The 15677-nt window shown below is 40.0% G+C and overlaps 1 protein-coding gene across 3 annotated transcripts in view; it reads right to left on the bottom strand.

The window, feature by feature from the left end:
• The window catches only part of arnt2 (aryl-hydrocarbon receptor nuclear translocator 2), a 136315-nt gene that overhangs the window by 57901 nt on the left and 62737 nt on the right, over nucleotides 1–15677 (bottom strand). For all 3 annotated transcript variants that reach the window (XM_055661189.1, XM_055661190.1, XM_055661191.1), the window contains 3 exons: nucleotides 13853–13987; nucleotides 10411–10485; nucleotides 2675–2826 (listed from right to left, as the gene is read on the bottom strand). In XM_055661189.1, coding sequence (XP_055517164.1) covers nucleotides 2675–2826; nucleotides 10411–10485; nucleotides 13853–13987 — 362 coding nt within the window. The remainder of the gene's footprint in view (nucleotides 1–2674; nucleotides 2827–10410; nucleotides 10486–13852; nucleotides 13988–15677) is intronic.

The following is a 15677-nucleotide window of genomic DNA, read 5'->3' as shown; positions in this document are numbered from 1 at the left end:
TGAACCATGGAACCAAGATTAAACATATTTGAAATGTCAATCTGACGAGTCGTTGAACTTTTCAGACTTTACACGTACGAGTCAGAAAGTTATCTGCAATCAATTAAAATAACCCTATCATACTGCTATCATGAAAATGGTACCGCATGCAACAAGGAGGAATGCTCACAGCTGATTATTCTGTAAAAATGGTCCAAAGTACAAGCAGTAATGACTATTGTTGGTTAAACTAGGAGAGAAAGTTTAGGAGACTGGGGCCAACGTAATGCTGTTTACTCCAATGATTTAAAGGAATAATATAGTCAATGGCTGTTTTAAGCACATTGTTCATTTGTAAGTGTTTTAGCATATAACAATCAGGTCATGGAGGAACGCAATTTCTTTTGTGATGTACAAAATGAGTTAATTCGCTTATCTTGTCAACATAGATTGCAAGATGGATAAATATTTGTGAAATTATATATTCTTCCACATGAAACATACTTTTAAAATTAGGATGAGAGATACTATCTATAACCCAAATATGTTATTCAGTTCTGATGCTGGGCTTTTGATCAGAAACATTAACTTTGTGTCTCTGTCCACAGATGCTATCTGACCGGCTGAATGTTTCCAGCATTTTCTATTTTTATTTCAGATTGCCATCGTTTTTTTTGATTCTCCTTCATCATGATATTTATGGCTTTCTCTTGCCAAGGCTCACCCACTACCATATTCAAAATGCAGGCAAATGATCAGTAAAAGGCATATTTGCTGTGAATGATTGCAGCAATTAGGAATTTTAACCTGGCCACACAATTTCATTGCAATAAAGCAGTAAGGAGGATCAAGAATGTTGCAACGATAGGTCAGCAAATTAAATTTGTCATAAATCATAATAATGTTGTTTTACTATGTGGCACATTCAAACATCAGGCATGCAGCTCATGACTGGGCTCTTCACATTCAGGGTGTCAGTGTCTTGAGTTATTATTGCAAGATATCATTCTAATCACAGAGAAGGGGCAGCTTTGAGAGGTAACGGTCTGCACATTTTAAAATACATTATATTAACCTATTGGAGTTCAAAGCCTAGTTAAACCTCCGGTGATAAATACCATTCTCATGAAAGATGTAACAATATCCTTTTGCACACAATAAATGATGATTAGGATGATTATTATTCCCCAAGACATGCATTCTGCAAGCTAAGTAGAAAATTAATAGAAATTTATACCCATAACAATATTCCTTTCGAGCATATCATCGATCTATTGTATGAGAAAGCAATCCAAATCCACAATTATTTTGAGCAAATAGGGTGTGAAAAATATTCTTATCCAAGTCAGATTTGTTAATCTTTGAACCATTTCAATACACATAATATATTTAGTTTCTCCCATTTTGACTTTATTTGTTTTTTTTTGTTATATAACTATATTAAAAAACAAAAAGGCAAAAAAAGTCAATATGGGAGAGAAGAACCGCTGTCAACATCAAGAAATACCATGAATAGAATAACACAAGCCATAGTCTGGAAGCATGGATCCATTGTATACAAATGGGCTAGTTTGATCTGGATGGTGTTGAACTTCTTTAGAATTATTAATGCTGCATTCAACCAGGCATGTGGGGAGTATTCCACTGCACTCATAATTTGTGCACATGATGGAAAAACCATGTCAGGAGTCTCTCACCACAGGGTATCCAACAGCTAACATGCTCTGGTAGCCATAGTACTTACATGGCTATGAGATCTCTGGTGAATGATGACTCGCGTAATGTTAATGAGACTGGGTGTAGTCCATGGTAACATCATGAAATATCAAAAGCAGCTGGTTGGACTCCCTCTTGTTAGAAAATGTCCTTAATTGGCACTGTTGTGGCTGTAACATTACTTGCCCATGTTAGCAGCCCATGGCTGCACACTTTCCAGGTCTTGTTGCATGCAGACCTGGGCAAGTCCATTTCCTGAAGAGCTGCAAATGAAACTGAACTTTGTGCAACTATGACTGGGCATCTTCATTTTTGACCTTTTCATGCAGTAACTGGTTCATCCCAGCTTCTGAAATGGTCGAGACTGAAACACAACGGATGGCACCTCGTTTTTAGCTATGAAAACAGAAAATGTTGGAAACATTCAGCAGGTCAGGCAGCATCTGTGAAAAGAGACATTGTCAATGTTTCAAATCCTTGACCGCTCTGCAGAACTGGAAAGAGAGAAAACAAGTTAGTTTTCGTTGGCCAAGAGTAGAACTAAAGGATTATCTTTGATAGAAGGGATCAGATCACATTTATTCTTAGATATGTTCGACACTGCTCCAGGCATAACCCTCAGTGTTTCTTGCAGAACCAGGGATTGCAATGGAATACAGACCTGTATTGACACAGACCCTGGTCTGTACTTCTGACATTAACTTGCTTGGTGAAAGCTCACGGAACTTAAAGATTACTTGCCGTTTCTGCATGCAGTTTCACCGATAAGGACTCCTTCATCCCCTCTTAACATCAGAAGACTCAAGCTTTCATGCTCTGTAAATTTTGATTTATTGCCCCCTGGCAAATACCTGAACCAAATACCTGATGATAAACCCACCTCATGTGATCACCTTAAACGTGAACCATACCTGTAATTCACTTTTAACTGGTCCATTTTCCTACATCACGACTGAATACATCTTTTACATACACTTACTTTACATTTGTATTGGTGCAGATTATATATTCAATTTCATCGGAGTAAGGATTCTGGAAAGTAAAACTGCTTGTCCGTATCCATAACCATTCTCTGCCTTTTGTTCGGAAACGGTACATCACTGATAGGACTTGCCCTTTCAATTTCACAACCTTGATGAAAAAATAGAAAGAGTTATTAGATATATGGCATTCATGATTAATGAACATTAAACTAATGGATGATTTATAGTATAGATTTACTATAATAAACTTGATTGTCTTTGCACATGACCTTGGCTAGGCCTCACTTTAAATGCTGTGCACAGACTTGATCTCCTTGCATTCTCTTCCACATTCTCTTGCATTCTCTAAATTTGCTGATGTGGTAAAGCAAGTTAGGAGACTTACTAACATATAGGGTTAGGTTAAGCAAGTGGACAAAAATTTGTCAGATGGATTATAACTGTTACCCACTTTGGTAGGAAGAAGGGAAAGATAGAACGGTTAAAATGGAGTGAATGTTGCTATTCAGTGAGATCCTTGAAGGTATTTTACAAGAAGTAGCATGCAAATGCAGACAGCCAAGAGCAAACTATGGAGGAGAGAAGGAACAGCCCAAGATTCAAAGCATACCACCTCATCTGTGAAACACAGTGGTGGGGGTGTTATGGCCTGGGCATGTATGGCTGCTGAAGGTACTGGCTCACTTATCTTCATTGATGATACAACTGCTGATGGGAGAAGCATAATGAATTCTGAAGTGTATAGACACATCCTATCTGCTCAAGTTCAAACAAATGCCTCAAAACTCATTGGCCGGCGGTTCATTCTACAGCAAGACAATGATCCCAAACATACTGCTAAAGCAACAAAGGAGTTTTTCAAAGTTAAAAATTGGTCAATTCTTGTGTGGCCAAGTCAATCACCTGATCTGAACCCAATTGAGCATGCCTTTTATATACTGAAGAGAAAACTGAAGGGGACTAGCCCCCAAAACACACATAAGCTAAAGATGGCTGCAATACAGGCCTGGCAGAGCATCACCAGAGAAGCCACCTAGCAACTGGTGATGTCCATGAATCACAGACTTCAAGCAGTCATTTCATGCAAAGGATATGTAACAAAGTACTAAACATGACTACTTTCACTTACATGACATTGCTGTGTCCTAAGCATTATGGTGCCCTGAAATGGGGGGCTATGCATAAACACAGCTGTAATTTCTACATGGTGAAACTAAAATGTATAAAAATGGCCTTTATTAAAATCTGACAATGTGCAATTTAACCACATGTGAATTTTTCTATTACAAATCTCAAATTGTGGAGTATAGAGGCAAATTAATAAATGACAGGTCTTTGTCCCAAACATTACGAGGGCACTGTGTGTAGGGATAGATTAAGAAGTTTAATAATAATAATAATAATAAATTTTATTTATGGGCGCCTTTCAAGAGTCTCAAGGGCACCTTACAAAAATTTAGCAGGTAGAGGAAAAACATGCAAGGGGAATGAAATAAATAGTAGAGACATGACTAGTACACAAAGTAAAGACAGAATTCAATTTTGTCCACAAAGGACAATCCTATCCTATCCTTAGCCCCACGCCCCCCTCCCTTTTCATCTGTGCATTAATTGCCTCATATTGTGTTTTGTATTGAATTCTGTCTTTACTTTGTGTACTAGTCATGTCTCTACTATTTATTTCATTCCCCTTACATGTTTTTCCTCTACCTGCTAAATTTTTGTAAGGTGTCCTTGAGACTCTTGAAAGGCGCCCATAAATAAAATTTAATATTATTATTAATTCAAAACACAATACGAGGCAATTAATGCACAGATGAAAAGGGAGGGGGACGTGGGGCTAAGGATAGGCAGAGGTGAAGAGATGGGTCTTGAGGCGGGACTGGAAGATGGTGAGGGACACGGAATTGCGGATCAGTTGGGGGAGGGAGTTCCAGAGCCTGGGAGCTGCCCTGGAGAAGGCTCTGTCCCCAAAACTGCGGAGGTTGGACTTGTGGATGGAGAGGAGACCGGCTGATGTGGATCTGAGGGACCGTGAGGGTTGGTAGGGGGAGAGGTGGTCAGTGAGATATGGGGGGGGCAGATGGTGGAGGGCTTTGTAGGTGAGGATAAGGACTTTGTAGGTGATCCGGTGGGAGATGGGAAGCCAGTGAAGATATTTGAGGACTGGAGTGATGTGATGCCTGGATTTAATGCACAGGGACGATCCTAAACTTCTTGATGCATGCCACTTTAATCTGCAATCCTACTCCCATTCTGACATCTGCCTGTGACTGTTGACAGGGTGAGGCTAATATGAACTAAATGAAAAATATTTTATCTTCTATCTAGGTACTTTGAAACCCTCTGGAATTTACAATGAATTCTCCAATTGCAGATAAACACCTCTCAGGTTACACAGCACAGCATATGGTTGTGGATGCAGTAGGAAGTGTCTATGCTGTGGAACATACGTCGTCATAATTGTATGGAACAGGCACTGTGGGCCAAAGGGCAGTTTCTAGCTTCTGAATGTCTGGATGTATTTGTGCCATTGATTTGATTTGATCTGTTAGTGCTGATTTCTTTCAATTCCAAAAATTTTTGAGCTCCCTATTCAGACATGTAGCTGCCAGACATGTTGGAAGCAACACCAATGAATGATGAACAACCTGGCAAAGTTGCAAGGCAGGATATCATGTGCGTTAAACTTCAAAATCAACACGCAACTGACAGAGCTAATCAAAACCACAAAGGAACAAATCAAAGAAAGCTCTGTGGGTCATGCACATTTATGGAGAGAAGGCAGGAGAATGGGGTTAGGAGGGGGAGATAGATCAGCCATGATTGAATATGTAAGAAAGAACTGCAGATGCTGGATTAAATCGAAGGTAGACACAAAATGCTGGAGTAACTCAGCGGGAAAGGCAGCATCTCTGGAGAGAAGGAATGACCCATTCCTTCTCTTCTGCGATGCTGCCTGTCCCGCTGTGTTACTCCAGCACTTTGTGTCTAGCCATGATTGAATGGTGGAGTCGACTTGATGGGCCGAATGGCCTAATTCTGCTATCATTTATGGCCTTATAACATGACCAAGAACATCCTTCTTCTCAAAGATGGCAGAACACAATGAGCAAGAGCTGAAATTAAAACAGGAAACACTGCAAGTTGCTTTTTAAGGTCAAGGTCAAGGTCAGTTTATTGTCACATGTACCAATTAAGGTACAGTGAAATTCGAATTACCATACAGCCAGGCACATGCCGTCAGGGTGGGCAAGGTAGGCACTGCCTACCCTGGCTAAAATTATAAAATAGTAATTATTAAATATAAATAGTAAAGGCACGGGAGAATAATGCCTACCTAAGAGATCGATCTCTTAGGAAGGCATAATTCTCCGTGCCTTTCATCCGCAGTGCATGTAACACACGAAGGTCTGTGCAGCCCACATGCCGTCGAAGATGCTTCAAGCTGTCAATTTCCAGGGGACCAAAGGCAGCTGAAATTCTGCCTTTGCTGTACTGTGCATGTGCAGCAGCATACTGCGCACGCGTAGCACAAATTTCTTTGCGGGTTTTTCAAACATGGATTGCCATTATCTTAAGAATATCTTAAGAAACAAAGAGAGAAGAATGTAGTTCGTGCACAAATGATGTGGAAAGTAGATTTCTTGGTGCTATGTTTATAAATACCGTATTTCCCGGCAACGAAGTCACTATTTTTTACCCAAAAAGAAGGCACGCAAATTTACATGCGTCTTGGAAGTCGAAGTTGGAAGGTTGTTAGCCAAGAAAAATAGACTGTACCCACCAACCCGCACATAAAACAAGCTAAAGAACACTAAAAACATACATTTAACACATACAAACATACAACAAAACGAAGGGACAGACAGACTGTTGGCGAGGCAGCCATTGCCGGTGCCACTGGTTTGTTTTGACGCCAACTAAGAGAGAAATCATAGCTAAGCCATGTGGAGCAGTGTAAACAGAGGAAGATGAATAGGAGCGATAACAGAGAGATAAAGGCAACATGCAGGACATAAGAGGCTAAGCTCAGCAGATGCCAGAAATGGGAAATCAAGGAGAATGTGGAAACTTTCAACACATCAGGCAGGTTCTGTGGAGAGAAAGAAAGCTGACAATATCACAGATGATGAATATATCAACACTGGTCAATTCTGGTAATCCATGTCTTACCGATTTATATTTGGGATTTCCAGCAGTTTTTATTCAAGTTTTCATTTGCATGTACCTGTAACATTAACTCCGTTTTTCCTCTCCATTGAGCAACATAGATCGCAAACTGTTTCCATAAATTACTTTAACTTCAGTTTTCCATCAAATGGTGTATTGTGCATCTCTCAATTCTGGCATGTGAATTTTCCTTTCTCTAACTGCCCTTATTCAGCTCCCTCTATTAATCTCCTCCAATCAGATCAGTTATGATTAACCAACATTCATTCCCATTGGGCAGCATAAAAGCAATATCTCACAGATTTTCACTTTTGCTCTCCTTATCCCTTTCCTCCTCTGCCACTTCAAACATAATTGTTTTCTCACTTTTTCATTCCTGATGAAAGGTCAATTACTTCAAGAGTCAGAAGCGTATTTATTTGTCACATGTACTGACATTCTTACTTGCTGCCACTTTAGACTCAACAACAAAATATACAGCAAATTATCAATAATTCGAAGTAAACTAGACCATATTAGTACGCGGAGCAACCAGAGTACGGCAAAGTCCACAATGGTTTGTAATGTTGTGGTTAGGTTTGTTCAGGCTGGTTGATGGGAGGAACTCCTGATGGGAGCTCCTGAAACCTGGAGATAACTGTGATTCTCTGTCTTTTGTACTTTCCTCCCGATGGGAGCAGTGGGTAGAGATTGGCCAGGATGGTGCAGGTTTGAGATAATATTACCGTTCTTCTTGAAGGAGCGCTTCCTGTAGGCCCCTTCAATGGTGGGAAGGTCAGTGATGTTCTCGGCAATGTCCACCAGTTTCTAAAGCCTCCATCATTCAAAGTTCTGTACCAAACCATGATGCAACCAGTCAATATGCTCTCCACAATATACCTTTGGAAGTTCAATAGAATATTCGGTAAGTTGCCGAATCTCCTGAAAATCTGGTGTGTTTGTCTTGTTGGTAAGACAGGATGTACCAAAGGAATGTAACTGAAGAGTCCGGTAGATTATCTCTGTGGAATCAGGGCAAGAGCGATGCCTTGTTAGGCTTTTGCTCGACTGGTCCGACTAACTTGGCTAACTCTACTTATTTGTGAGGATAATGCAAAATAACTGGGTTTTGAGTGAATTTGATGTCTGCATTCGGTGCCAGTGTAAGTGTTTTAGGGTGCCAGAAAAGTGAATCACTAACCACAGGATACACAGTGTCTGATCTGCTCTTACAGCCATGATGTAAGTGCGACTGGTCCAGTTAAGCAACATGCCTGATGTTCCAAGCAGTTTTATTCCTTTTGCTTCAATGTAGTAATAACAACAATATAACAGGGTTAGACCAGTTCAGAGCGTATTAAGAGGCAATCATTTGTGGTGGCCTGGAGTTATAGGTGGGTCACCGCAGAAAGATGGCAAATTTTCACAGCCATCATTATGAAGACTGGTTGGTGCTTTATCTCCAGATAACAGATTATTAACAGAATTCAAATTCCATGGCTATGATGGTGGGATTTGAACTTGGGTCTCTGGATCGTTACTCCAGGCCTCCGGATTACTCGTCTGGTAAATTAAATGCTCCATACCTTAGGGAGAAATAAAAGGCAGGTCCAGTAGGAATGTTTGACGAGATGCAAATTTATGGTTAAAGTGATAGACTGAGGAGACTTTTGATTAGGATAACAGTGACAACGTTAAGGGCTTCAAGGAGAGAAGTCAAATTAAAATAATTATAAATAATAAAGGCAGAATAAAATATGCTGACACCACAAGACTGATGAAAGGTCTAGTATCTGAACTGTTAACTAGTTCTTTTTCCATTGAAGTTGCTTGACCTGCTGAGTATTTTCAACACCTTCTGTTGTTATTACTATAGTGCTGGGTTGGCATTATTGACAAAGATAGATTTTGAAGCACATATGTCTTTCCATCAGTTTATCCCCTTCTGAAGTCTGTTAAAATTATCCTCATTATTTCATTTCATATGGAAACTAACATTTTAATCTATATCCTCATGTCCAGGGCATTAATATATGTCAAAATATCAAATACCAAGGTCTTTCATAGAAGCCGTATTGAATACAATTCTAGCCATATAAAACAATAGTAGGTGAAATGGCCAAAAGCTTTATCAAAGAAACAGGTTTGAAAGAGTGGCTTCATAAGAGATTGAGAGGTAGATATTTGGAAGGTTTTTCTGAAGGAAACAAAGAGCTAAAGGGATTGGCATTTGAAGGGAAAGCAGCAAATAGTGATGAAAATTGGGAATGTCAGGGTTTTCTGAAGATTGAATGGCTGAAGAGGTAGAGTGCAGCAAGGAAACAAACAGCAGATCCGTAAGGTGAGCAAATGTTGAATGTAGTGATATAGAGCTGGAGATGGTCGAAGTGAGGCTGCTCAGAATTTGAAAGTGAAGATATTATAAACTGAATGAACTCCCCAAACTATCCCCTTTAAAAAGGAAGATAAAATTCTACTTGTCTTGTCAGTCATATTTAAGTGGTCTTTGTTCCCAGATTGATTACAAAACAGAGTGTCTTTTGATTTTCAAAACTTGCGATTAGAGGCTTGAAAAAACTTCCCTTGACCAACACCCTTGAAAGAACAGAAACAGGCACTGCGCCCTTTCACAGGATCACAAAAGACACATGATTTCTGAGTTCCCAGATCAAGGGCTTCCGATTTCGCAACAGATAAATCTGATGATACCGTTCCATGTTATTCTTGGCCCCAAGTATGCAACACATAGGTCCAAGTTTCCCACTGCAGTTCATATCGTTTTCTTTCCTAGGAAAACAAACGTGAACACAATGCTTACAGGTTCAAAACCAGATGTCCATTCGTTTCACATTCCTCTCTTTCTCGTTGCATGTTATCAAATCTCTGATAATGTCAGCGGCTCAGGCGAGGTCAGAAATAACTTTATAGATGCAAGAACAAAGTGTTGAATGAAGGGCTCGGATAAAATTTGTATTTTTCTCCAGCTATATTGTAACGCCAGTGAAAACAACATTGCCTACAGTGCTGGTCTCCAAACTAAGCACGGTATTTTAACTGATAAGATTGGTATATAATGGAAAGATTGAATGAGACGCATGCTCAATAATAAAGTGCATTAATATATTGCCGGGTGCATTATGTTACAAAATAGATTGATTAAAGACACTTGTAGTTAAGGAATCTGTTGAATTCAAGGGTGCTGGTCAAGGTTGTTTTGGCTGAAACAGCATTCTTGAAAAATGGGAAAAAAAGGGAAAATAGGAAAATTGAAATAAATTATACTTAAATATCAGGAGAGGAGGGCTTAAGATTGTTTACTAACAATAGGTAGTTTAGATGTTTTACACAGGATACAGGACATGATACATGATAGATAGCCTATTTGCACAAAGGAAGATCCTGCAAACAGCATTGAGATAATAACCAGGCTCGCCTATGCCTCTATGCTCCTTGTTGGTCAACTTGACTTCTGTGCTGGGGCTTTGAAAAAGGTCAAGTCAGCGGCATGCAGAAGGCTAGATGCAAGCACATTTGACCTTACACAGGGTTGTCCATGTATATCACCGTATGCTATAAATACCTGTTGAAAACTGTCCCGCACATGGGTTTGATCTTCAGGATGGCAAAAATCTACGATATCCTTTCCCAGAAGCTCCTGACGAGAAATAAAAAAGTCATGCACTTAAGTAACATAACAGCTTATTATTCCCAACAAGAATTCTTGCAGGAGGTGGCTGCGTTGTAATCCAGCATATTTCCTGATTTTAATTTTAATCATGACAGATTAGAACTGATATATATACTTAAATAAATAGAAATCCAAGGGAATGAAAACTGAATGGTTCCAACCCAAACGTCATCTATCCATGTCCTCCAGAGATGCTGTCTTGTGTTTTACTCTTAATGAAGACAACAAATTGCCTTGAATGTTTTTTTCTATCCATCTGTGTTTCTATAAATGACTTTGCTACCCTTATCTCTTTGTAGATGTCAGATTCCCATCTTCCTTTCCCCCTTTCTCTGTATGCCCAACATACTTCAACTTGTATCAACTTTAGCTGTGAATTGCAAGCTACAGTTAGATTAGTCAGAAGGCCTTGGTAGTTTTCACACAAAAACAATGGCATTGCTGCTGGAACTACACACAAACTAAAATAGACCAAGATAACACAACCTGGTATAACAACACGTCAAGGTTTAATCAGGTAAGTCTGGACCCACCATCATCATTACCATAGTCGTTTATCAATCAACATGTGATTACTACTTTCAAAGACAAAATCAGCAAAGCTTTGATTAGATTTTCAAAATCTAAATAACTTACAGAAACTGGCACCGACTGGATGCCACTCATGAAGGAGATCTCAAGTAGTTAGATATATAACCAAGTGGAGTCCACCTGGTCCTTTGTACTATTTAAAACCAGCCAAAAGTCTTTCATCAGATCTAAAATGATCATACACTGTCTACATCTGCTGAAATTTTCAGCGATGACTTTTGGAATGAAAAATGTCCCACCATATTCTGGATCAAATTAAACTGGTGAAGTCCTTTGGTTGGTCAACTATTAACTCAGATTCATTGTCAATTACTAGAGTGCTGGACAGCTTCCAAAGTTCACACTTTGCTTCAGTTCGAACAACTAGGCTGTGCAGAATTAAACATTTGGTCTGGAGACTATTTAGGATTTTGAGCAGGATTAATTCCATAATGTAAAATCTATGCTTAGTCACCATTTGGACATTGGAAAATCAACACATGTACAGATGGCAACTGCTTCTATGGAATATTTGGCCAGTGATTCCTAGAAGGCAATGAATATGGCGTTATGTAGAGAGCATACAAAAACTGTTGTGGAGCATCACCAAGCAACACGTTATTATCAAAGTGAGAACATTAATGTGTTAACTGTCAGAAAGAAGCAGACTTGCTCTCCAGAAGTGACGCTTTTGGAACTAGACATTGGCGGCATAGTGGTGCAGCGGTCTCACCAGGGCCCTGTACAAATGCAGGACTTATTTTGCTCCTAAACTCAAATTCACTACCTGCTGTACCTGCATGCTTACTTTCAGTGACTGATGTACAAGCACTCCCAGGTCTTGTTGCACCTCCCCTTCTCCCATTCCCCTTCCCTTCCACCTACATTCCTTCCTCCAGCTTCACAATTCACAACATTTATATCCTTATCTTACACCTTAAGTCTTTTAATCTCTGGCCTTTGTCCAACCATCTGCCTATCCAAAACCCTCATCACCTGTATCCACCAAGCATTTGCCATGCCTTCGTCTGTCCCACCTCTCTTCCAGCTCTCATCCTCCAACACCACAATCAGTCTGAAGAAGGCATCCCTGGCCTGAAAAGTCACCTATCCATGTTCTCCAGAGAAGCTGCAGGACCAGCATCCTTGTTCTTTGTTTCGACACTGTATTAAATTGCATGTAAGTCACGTCTACCACTCTGCCTTCAATAATTGTCTAATATAACTCCTTAAAAAACTTCAGATTTATGATGTGGGATATGTCTTGCAGACTTGTCCTAATCAGTACCTGCCTTTCCAAATGAACAAAAATCCTGTCCCTTAGAATCTTCTCCAATAAATTCCCTACCACTCATCGGCCTGTACCTTCCTGGCTTATGACCATTGCCCTTTTCAAACAAGGAGATAACAAAGATGCACAAATCTCTGTCAGGGCCTCAAAAATCTCCTCCCTTTCTTCATTAGCATCGTGGATAGATTATGCCAGGACGTTAACGTGTGACACTATCTCTTACACTTCCTACCACTCTAAAATGACTGGTTAGAACGCAACAAAAGCTGTTCACTGTACCTTGGTACACATGACAATCAACCGCATTTCCTTGATTGCAATAATATCATAATACCATTTGCTGATCTATCCTCTCAGCTCGGGGCAACTGATCTGTGAGGCTCCTGACATTACAATAAATGTAGTTAAATTTACTAGGCCTCTCATGCTTCCCATCAGTCTCCATCTGCTCTGCCCACTAGATTTGCTTTTTCTATTTTCTGCACATGGGTCAGCCTCCCTGCCAGCTGCGCTATTATTCTGGGTCCCACCTACCTGCTTCACTGGTTGAAACCCTCCCAACCAACTTCCGTGCAATGCAACATGTCCTCTTTGTACAGGTCACCCCTGTTCCAGAAGCGACTCCAATGATCCAAAAACCTGAAGACCTGAAGCACTCCTCCATCCACACCTGCTTTTTAACATTCATCTGCCCTATTTTTGTCTTACTGATGTATGTCACAGTATTCTGTGAATAAATTGCAGCCATGATTATGTTCCCCACGGACTGCCACAAAACGGCCATCTGGTTGTGGGTGTGGCTTTTGTATACGGTCTTTAATGCCGGACTCTGACTGTAAACTACCTATGTAATTAGCCGTTGAAAGTGTGCATACATCCTCAACCCTAAGGGGCACTAAAATATGCTGAATAATGTAAAATCAGGCAAAAATAATTATAAAGTTAAATAAATGTAGGATTCATTTCAGAGAGAGTTGGGGACGGACGTGCAAATTCAACACAAACAGTATTTATGGTCAAAACTGAATCTACGAGCTGTGCCACAGGGGTGAAGACGTTTCTTAAGCAAAAGACGATCCCTTGCCATGTTAGATGGATGGGAATTAGCTGTTAGGCGTAGGATAAGCCTGTCAGTGCTTCCTTTAAACTGACACATTGACATTTGCTTGGTCTGAACGTATTTGGTTGACAGACAAGATTACCACAGCCCACAGCACTTTCATGATTTACAACCATCAGCAAAGCCATAAAAACCATGTAACTGGCTCTGCATTCAGACCATTCTTCTCTAATGCTGCCTCCATCCTATATAAATAAATATTTGCCCTCAAATATCTTGCTGCAGTACTAATACTGTACTTCAGTACTGTAAAGAGTTGTTGAGATCAGGATAAATTTCAGACTTTAAAGCTATGGAAAAGAGCATTAATCAACAAAGAGATATTTGTAAAAGACATGAGCAGAGGAACTAACCTGCGGTTGATAGCCAATGACAGTGATGCATCTGTGATCCACAAACGTGAAGAGTCCATCGGAATTATGTCTGGACAAGAACTCTGTGGGGATGGCGTGGCCATTCATATCCATGCACACCGGTGAACTGGTAACCTGAGAAAGATTGTATCAGAATTAAAAGAAATGGAGTTGCAATCCTGCATTCAAAGTGTGTTCATTTACCTCCCACGTTTTAAGCAAAAATTCAGTTGGGCAGACTGCCTCATTTTCAATAGAAAAGGCGAGGCCTTGCCTTGTTAGACCGCAAAACCCTAATGAGAATTGAGCTGTCATCAGGTGAGATCTTCATAAAAAAGATTGATTTTTACAGTATCTTTATATGATAGCTAAATTAATACTTCAAAAAAGGCAGAAATCCAAGCTTAGCTTTGTGAAGTACTTGCCTAAACTTTTCCCTTTCCTTACACTACTGTGTGGAGGGAAAGTGATTCAGAAAACAGTGGGTTGTTCTTTTGTACAAATTGCACTCTAAGTGGGCATATTTTCATTGCCTCACAATTATCGGCACCCGGCTGCTAAGATAGAAATATAGGAAATAGAAATATAGCCATGCAAATCACCTCGCTTAATAAGATCGTAGCTCATCAGCTTCCTAACTGTCTATCTGCCTTGTTGCTGCAGCCTTAATACAATCGGATTTGCAGAAACGAGGTAAATAGAAGTAAAGCCGTCAAGATCAGTAGAAGCAGTAAAAAAGATATTTATGTGAAAATAAAATCAAGATAATCTATTCCTTTGACACTTTAATAGGCTGATGTATCTATACTATTGAAAACATTACAGAATACATGATTTTTCCATTTGAACATATGCTGAGTCCAAGTGTACGTTGTTTTGAATACTTTCTTATGACAAATGCAAACAATTCCAATGATTGTGAGAATCTTATTATTTGCAGGTTAGCTCACAATCTGTTCTATTAACATCTATCATGCTTGAAAACAGCCATCTATGGATGTCAATCCCTCTGTACTTCATTCACTTTCCGTCTCTCTCCACTTTGATAATAATCCACCTGCTGGCTTTGCAGGCTGGATGTGGCTGCAACTGGTAGAATACCCCAGGCATCAATCAGTACTTGGACCTCAATTATTTAGGATTTATCGCAATGAGCTGGAGAAGGGGGTAGAGTGTAAGATATCCAAGTCAATGATATTAAAACAGGTGGGAAGTCTGCTGCCCATGTCCTTATTAGTGGAAGAGGTCACAGATTTGGGCAGTGCTATTGGAGTATCCTAGATGAGCTGCAAGAGTGCATTTTGTAGAGAATACACCAAGCAACAGTGTGCCAGTGGAAAGGGGAATTAATATATAGAGTGGCTGATCAGGTGCCAATACAACACTTGTTCTGACCTGGATGTTGTCAAGAAAATTAGTTTTTTTGGAGCTGCACTCAACCAGGCAAGTGGAGAGTGTTTCATCAGACTCCTCATACGTCTTTATTTTGGGATGAAGGTGAGATACCCAGCCTCTGATCTTCTCTTGCAGCCACAAACTTTGTGGCTGGTTCAGTAGAGTATCCACTCATGATGACCCCTCCGGATGTTGATGGTATGGATGTAGATGTTGATAGGCAACAGTACTGCAAGGGTGTCTCTCAGTTGCCATCGGGAAGAAGGTACAGGAGCTTGAAATCAGGAACATCCAGGTTCTGGAACAGCTTCTTCCCCACAGCCATCAGGCTATTAAACTCACCATCAAACAAACTCTGAACAATAACAGCCTATTGCACTTTATCTGTTTATTTATTGTGTGTATATATGGTCTATGGTATATAGGCACA

This window comes from Leucoraja erinacea, chromosome 33, assembly GCF_028641065.1.
Source record: "Leucoraja erinacea ecotype New England chromosome 33, Leri_hhj_1, whole genome shotgun sequence".
NCBI lineage: Eukaryota > Metazoa > Chordata > Chondrichthyes > Rajiformes > Rajidae > Leucoraja > Leucoraja erinaceus.
This window is presented reverse-complemented; position numbering and strand designations above follow the sequence as displayed.